At 56.0% G+C, this 6,430-nt stretch overlaps 1 protein-coding gene across 1 annotated transcript; it reads right to left on the bottom strand.

The window, feature by feature from the left end:
- Nucleotides 1-4,466: 4,466 nt before the first annotated feature.
- On the bottom strand, nucleotides 4,467-6,185 carry LOC138350909 (paternally-expressed gene 3 protein-like). The gene has a single exon (XM_069302369.1). The coding sequence runs from the start codon at nucleotides 6,183-6,185 to the stop codon at nucleotides 4,467-4,469; it is 1,719 nt and encodes a 572-aa protein (XP_069158470.1).
- Between the last annotated feature and the right edge of the window lie 245 nt (nucleotides 6,186-6,430).

Raw genomic sequence — 6,430 nt, 5'->3', positions numbered from 1 at the left:
GGGTGGTGCTACAAGCTGGATGGTGCTACAAGCTGGAATGTGCTACAAGCTGGGGTGGTGCTACAAGCTGGATGGTGCTACAAGCTGGGTGGTGCTACAAGCTGGAATGTGCTACAAGCTGGGGTGGTGCTACAAGCTGGATGGTGCTACAAGCTGGGTGGTGCTACAAGCTGGAATGTGCTACAAGCTGGGGTGGTGCTACAAGCTGGATGGTGCTACAAGCTGGATGGTGTTACAAGCTGGATGGTGCTACAAGCTGGATGGTGGTACAAGCTGGATGGTGCTACAAGCTGGATGGTGCTACAAGCTGGGTGGTGCTTCAACCTGGATGGTGCTACAAGCTGGATGGTGCTACAAGCTGGATGGTGCTTCAATCTTAGTGGTGCTACAAGCTGGGTGGTGCTTCAAGCTGGGTGGTGTTACAAGCTGGGTGGTGCTACATGCTGGATGGTGCTTCAATCTTAGTGGTGCTACAAGCTGGGTGGTGCTACAAGCTGGGTGGTGCTACAAGCTGGATGGTGCTACAAGCTGGATGGTGCTACAAGCTGGGGTGGTGCTACAAGCTGGGTGGTGCTTCAAGCTGGATGGTGCTACAAGCTGGATGTTGCTTCAATCTTAGTGGTGCTACAAGCTGGGTGGTGCTTCAAGCTGGGTGGTGCTTCAAGCTGGGTAGTGCTTCAGGCTGAGTGGCGCTACAAGCTGAGTGGTGCTACAAGCTGGATGGTGCTACAGGCTGGGTGGTGCTTCAAGCTGGGTGGTGCTTCAAGCTGCGTGGTGCTTCAAGCTGGGTGGTGCTTAAAGCTGGGTGATGCTTCAAGCTTGGTGGTGCTTCAGGCTTGGTGGTGCTTCAAGATGGGTGGTGCTTCAAGTTGGGTGGTGCTTCAAGCTGGGAGATGCTTCAAGCTGGGAGGTGCTTCAAGCTGGCTGGTGCTTCAAGCTGGGTGGTGCTTCATGCTGGGTGGTGCTTCATGCTGGGTGGTGCTTCAAACTGGGTGGTGCTTCAAGCTGGGTGGTGCTTCATGCTGGTAGATGCTTCAAGCTGCGTGATTCTTTAAGCTGGGTGGTGCTTCAAACTTCGTGATGCTTCAAGCTGGGTGGTGGTTCAAGCTGGGTGATGCTTCAAGCTGGGTGGTGCTTCTAGCTGGGTGGTGCTTCAAGCTGGGTGGTGCTTCAAGCTGGGTGGTGCTTCAAGCTGGGTGATGCTTCAAACTGGGTGGTGCTTCATGCTGGGTGATGCTTCAACCTGGGAGGTGCTTCAAGCTGAGAGGGGCTACAAGCTGGGTGGTGCTTCAAGTTGGGTGGTGCTTCTAGCTGGGTGGTGCTTCAAGCTGGGTGGTGCTTCAAGCTGGGTGGTGCTTCAAGCTGAGTGGTGCTACAAGCTGGGTGGTGCTTCATGCTGAGTGGTGCTACAAGCTGGGTGGTGCTTCAAGCTGGGTGGTGCTTCTAGCTGGGTGGTGCTTCAAGCTGGGTGGTGCTTCAAGCTGGGTGGTGCTTCATGCTGAGTGGTGCTACAAGCTGGGTGGTGCTTCAAGCTAGGTGGTGATTCTAGCTGGGTGGTGCTTCAAGCTGGTTGGTGCTTCAAGATGGGTGTTGCTTCAAGCTGGGTGGTGCTTCAATCTGAGTTGTGCTACAAGCTGGGTGGTGCTACAAACTGGGTGATGCTTCAAGCTGGGTGGTGCTTCAAGCTGGGTGGTGCTTCATGCTGGGTGATGCTTCAAGCTGGGTGGTGCTTCAAGCTGGGTGATGCTTCAAGCTGGGTGGTGCTCCAAGCTGGGTGATGCTTCAAGCTGGGTGGTGCTTCAAGCTGGGTGATGCTTCAAGCTGGGTGGTGCATCAAGCTGAGTGGTGCTTCAAGCTGGGTGGTGCTTCAAGCTGGGTGGTGCTTCAAGCTGAGTGGTGCTACAAGCTGGATGGTGCTTCAAGCTGGGTGGTGCTTCAAGCTGAGAGGTACTACAAGCTGGGTGGTGCTTCATGCTGGGTGATGCTTCAAGCTGGGTGGTACATCAAGCTGGGTGGTGCTTCAAACTGGGTGGTGCTTCAAGCTAGGTGGTGCTTCAAGCTGAGTGGTGCTACAAGCTGGGTGGTGCTTCAAGCTGGGTGGTGCTTCGAGCTGGTTGGTGCTTCAAGATGGGTGTTGCTTCAAGCTGGGTGGTGCTTCATGCTGAGTGGTGCTACAAGCTGGGTGGTGCTTCATGCTGAGTGGTGCTACAAGCTGGGTGGTGCTTCAAGCTGGTTGGTGCTTCAAGATGGGTGTGGCTTCAAGCTGGGTGGTGCTTCAAGCTGAGTTGTGCTACAAGCTGGGTGGTGCTACAAACTGGGTGGTGCTTCAAGCTGGGTGGCGCTTCAAGCTGGGTATTGCTTCAAGCTGGGTAGTGCTTCAAGCTGAGTGGTGCTACAATCTGAGTGGTGCTACAAGCTGGATGGTGCTACAGGCTGGGTGGTGCTTCAAGCTGGGTGGTGCTTCAAGCTGGATGGTGCTTTAAGCTGGGTGGTGCTTAAAGCTGGGTGGTGCTTCAAGCTTGGTGGTGCTTCAAGCTTGGTGGTGCTTCAAGCTGGGTGGTGCTTCAAGTTGGGTGGTGCTTCAAGCTGGGAGATGCTTCAAGCTGGGGGGTGCTTCAAGCTGGGTGGTGCTTCAAGATGGGTGATGCTTCATGCTCGGTGGTGCTTCAAGCTGGGTGGTGCTTCATGCTGGGTGGTGTTTCAAGCTGGGTGATGCTTCAAGCTGGGTGGTGCTTCATGCTGGTAGATGCTTCAAGCTGGGTGATTCTTTAAGCTGGGTGGTGCTTCAAGCTTCGTTATGCTTCAAGCTGGGTGGTGGTTCAAGCTGGGTGGTGCTTCTAGCTGGGTGGTGCTACAAGCTGGGTGCTGCTTCATGCTGGTAGATGCTTCAAGCTGGGTGATTCTTTAAGCTGGGTGGTGCTTTAAGCTGGGTGGTGCTTGAAGCTGGGTGATGCTTCAAGCTGGGTGGTGCTTCATGCTGGGTGATGCTTCAAGCTGGGTGGTGCTTCAAGCAGGGTGATGCTTCAAGCTGGGTGGTGCTTCAAGCTGGGTGATGCTTCAAGCTGGGTGGTGCTTCAAGTTGGGTGATGCTTCAAGCTGGGTGCTGCATCAAGCTGAGTGGTGCTTCAAGCTGGGTGGTGCTTCAAGCTGAGAGGTGCTACAAGCAGGGTGGTGCTTCATGCTGAGTGGTGCCTCAAGCTGGGTGGTGCTTCATGCTGAGTGGTGCTACAAGCTGGGTGGTGCTTCAAGCTGGGTGATGCTTCAAGCTGGTTGGTGCTTCAAGATGGGCGTTGCTTCATGCTGGGTGATGCTTCAAGCTGGGTGGTACTTCTAGCTGGGTGGTGCTTCAAGCTGGGTGGTGCTTCAAGCTGGTTGGTGCTTCAAGATGGGTGTTGCTTCAAGCTGGGTGGTGCTTCAAGCTGAGTTGAGCTACAAGCTGGGTGGTGCTACAAACTGGGTGGTGCTTCAAGCTGGGTGATGCTTCAAGCTGGGTGGTGCTTCATGCTGGGTGATGCTTCAAGCTGGGTGGTGCTTCAAGCTGGGTGATGCTTCTAGCTGTGTGGTGCTCCATGCTGGGTGATGCTTCAAGCTGGGTGGTGCTTCAAGCTGGGTGATGCTTCAAGCTGGGTGGTGCATTAAGCTGAGTGGTGCTTCAAGCTGGGTGGTGCTTCAAGCTGGGTGGTGCTTCAAGCTGAGTGGTGCTACAAGCTGGGTGGTGCTTCAAGCTGGGTGGTGCTTCAAGCTGAGAGGTGCTACAAGCTGGGTGGTGCTTCAAGTTGGGTGGTGCTTCTAGCTGGGTGGTGCTTCAAGCTGGGTGGTACTTCAAGCTGGGTAGTGCTTCAAGCTGGGTGGTGCTTCAAGCTGGGTGGTGCTACAAGCTGGGTGGTGCTTCAAGCTGGGTGGTGCTTCAAGCTGGGTGGTGCTTCAAGCTGAGTGGTGTTACAAGCTGGGATGTGCTTCATACTGAGTGGTGCTACAAGCTTGGTGGTGCTTCAAGCTGGGTGGTGCTTCAAGCTGGGTGGTGCTTCAAGCTGGTTGGTGCTTTAAGATGGGTGTTGCTTCAAGCTGGGTGGTGCTTTATGCTGAGTTGTGCTACAAGCTGGGTGGTGCTTCAAGCTGAGTTGTGCTACAAGCTGGGTGTTGCTTCAAGCTGAGTTGTGCTACAAGCTGGGTAGTGCTACAAACTGGGTGGTGCCTCAAGCTGAGTGGTGCTTCAAGCTGGGTGGTGCTTCAAGCTGGGTGGTGCCTCAAGCTGAGTGGTGCTTCAAGCTGGGTGGTGCTTCAAGCTGGGTGGTGCTTCAAGCTGGGTGGTGCTTCAAGCTGGGTGGTGCTTCAAGCTGTGTGGTGCTTCAAGCTGTGTGGTGCTTCAAGCTGGGTGATGCTTCAAGCTGAGTGATGCTTCAAGCTGGGTGGTGCTTCAAGCTGGGTGGTGCTTCAAGCTGAGTGGTGCTTCAAGCTGAGTGGAGCTACAAGCTGGACGGTGCTACACGCTGGTAGATGCTCCAAGCTGAGTGCTGGAAGCTGTGTGCTGCAGGAAGCTGTGTGCTGCTGGAAGCTGTGTGCTGCTGGGAGCTGTGTGCTGCTGGAAGCTGTGGGCTGCTGGAAGCTGTGTGCTGCTGGAAGCTGTGTGCTGCTGGGAGCTGTGGGCTGCTGGAAGCTGTGTGCTGCTGGAAGCTGTGTGCTGCTGGGAGCTGGATGCTGCTGGGAGCTGTGTGCTGCTGGAAGCTGGATGCTGCTGGGAGCTGTGTGCTGCTGGAAGCTGTGTGCTGCTGGAAGCTGTGTGCTGCTGGGAGCTGGATGCTGCTGGAAGCTGTGTGCTGCTGGAAGCTGGATGCTGCTGGGAGCTGTGTGCTGCTGGAAGCTGTGGGCTGCTGGAAGCTGTGTGCTGCTGGAAGCTGTGTGCTGCTGGAAGCTGTGTGCTGCTGCAGCTGTGTGCTGCTGGAAGCTGTGTGCTGCTGGAAGCTGTGTGCTGCTGGGAGCTGTGTGCTGCTGGAAGCTGTGGGCTGCTGGAAGCTCTGTGCTGCTGGAAGCTGTGGGCTGCTGGGAGCTGGATGCTGCTGGGAGCTGTGTGCTGCTGGAAGCTGGATGCTGCTGGGAGCTGTGTGCTGCTGGAAGCTGTGTGCTGCTGGAAGCTGTGTGCTGCTGGGAGCTGGATGCTGCTGGAAGCTGTGTGCTGCTGGAAGCTGGATGCTGCTGGGAGCTGTGTGCTGCTGGAAGCTGTGGGCTGCTGGAAGCTGTGTGCTGCTGGAAGCTGTGTGCTGCTGGAAGCTGTGTGCTGCTGCAGCTGTGTGCTGCTGGAAGCTGTGTGCTGCTGGAAGCTGTGTGCTGCTGGGAGCTGTGTGCTGCTGGAAGCTGTGTGCTGCTGCAGCTGTGTGCTGCTGGAAGCTGTGTGCTGCTGGAAGCTGTGTGCTGCTGGGAGCTGTGTGCTGCTGCAGCTGTGTGCTGCTGGAAGCTGTGTGCTGCTGGAAGCTGTGTGCTGCTGGGAGCTGTGTGCTGCTGGGAGCTGTGTGCTGCTGGAAGCTGTGGGCTGCTGGGAGCTGTGTGCTGCTGGAAGCTGTGGGCTGCTGGAAGCTGTGTGCTGCTGAAGCTGTGTGCTGCTGGAAGCTGTGTGCTGCTGGGAGCTGTGTGCTGCTGGAAGCTGTGTGCTGCTGGAAGCTGTGTGCTGCTGGAAGCTGTGTGCTGCTGGAAGCTGTGTGCTGCTGAAGCTGTGTGCTGCTGAAGCTGTGTGCTGCTGAAGCTATGTGCTGTTGAAGTTGTGTGCTGCTGAAGCTGTGTGCTGCTGGAAGCTGGATGCTGCTGAAGTTGTGTGCTGCTGGAAGTTGTGTGCTGCTGGAAGCTGTGTGCTGCTGGAAGCTGTGTGCTGCTGGAAGCTGTGTGCTGCTGGAAGCTGTGTGCTGCTGGAAGCTGTGTGCTGCTGGGAGCTGTGGGCTGCTGGAAGCTGTGTGCTGCTGGGAGCTGTGTGCTGCTGGAAGCTGTGTGCTGCTGGAAGCTGTGTGCTGCTGGAAGCTGTGTGCTGCTGGAATCTGTTTTCTGCTGGAAGCTGTGTACTGCTGGAAGCTGTGTGCTGCTGAAAGATTTTTGCAGCGGAAGCAATGTAGAGCTGGAAGATAAGTCTTGCAGGAATCTGGGGTTGTGTTGAAAGTTGAATTGAGCAGAAAGCTGAGTGGTGAAGAAAGCCAGCCCATCCACCGAATAGACAGTAGGTTTTATCTTGAGGTTATCTTGAGATGATTTCGGGGCTTTAGTGTCCCCGCGGCCCGGTCCTCGACCAGGCTTCCACCCCCAGGAAGCAGCCCGTGACAGCTGACTAACTCCCAGGTACCTATTTACTGCTAGGTAACAGGGGCATTCAGGGTGAAAGAAACTTTGCCCATTTGTTTCTGCCTCGTGCGGGAATCGAACCCGCGCCACAGAATTACGAGTCCTGCGC

The sequence above is a fragment of the Procambarus clarkii genome, chromosome 47 (assembly GCF_040958095.1).
Source record: "Procambarus clarkii isolate CNS0578487 chromosome 47, FALCON_Pclarkii_2.0, whole genome shotgun sequence".
In the NCBI taxonomy this organism is placed as follows: Eukaryota; Metazoa; Arthropoda; class Malacostraca; order Decapoda; family Cambaridae; genus Procambarus; species Procambarus clarkii.
The sequence above is the reverse complement of the archived record's forward strand: the minus strand, read 5'-3'. Positions and strand labels throughout refer to the sequence as shown.

Coding starts and splice junctions, on each gene's coding strand:
- LOC138350909 (XM_069302369.1), bottom strand. CDS start 6,185: ATGGGCTGGCTTTCTTCACCACTCAGCTTTCTGCTCAATTCAACTTTC.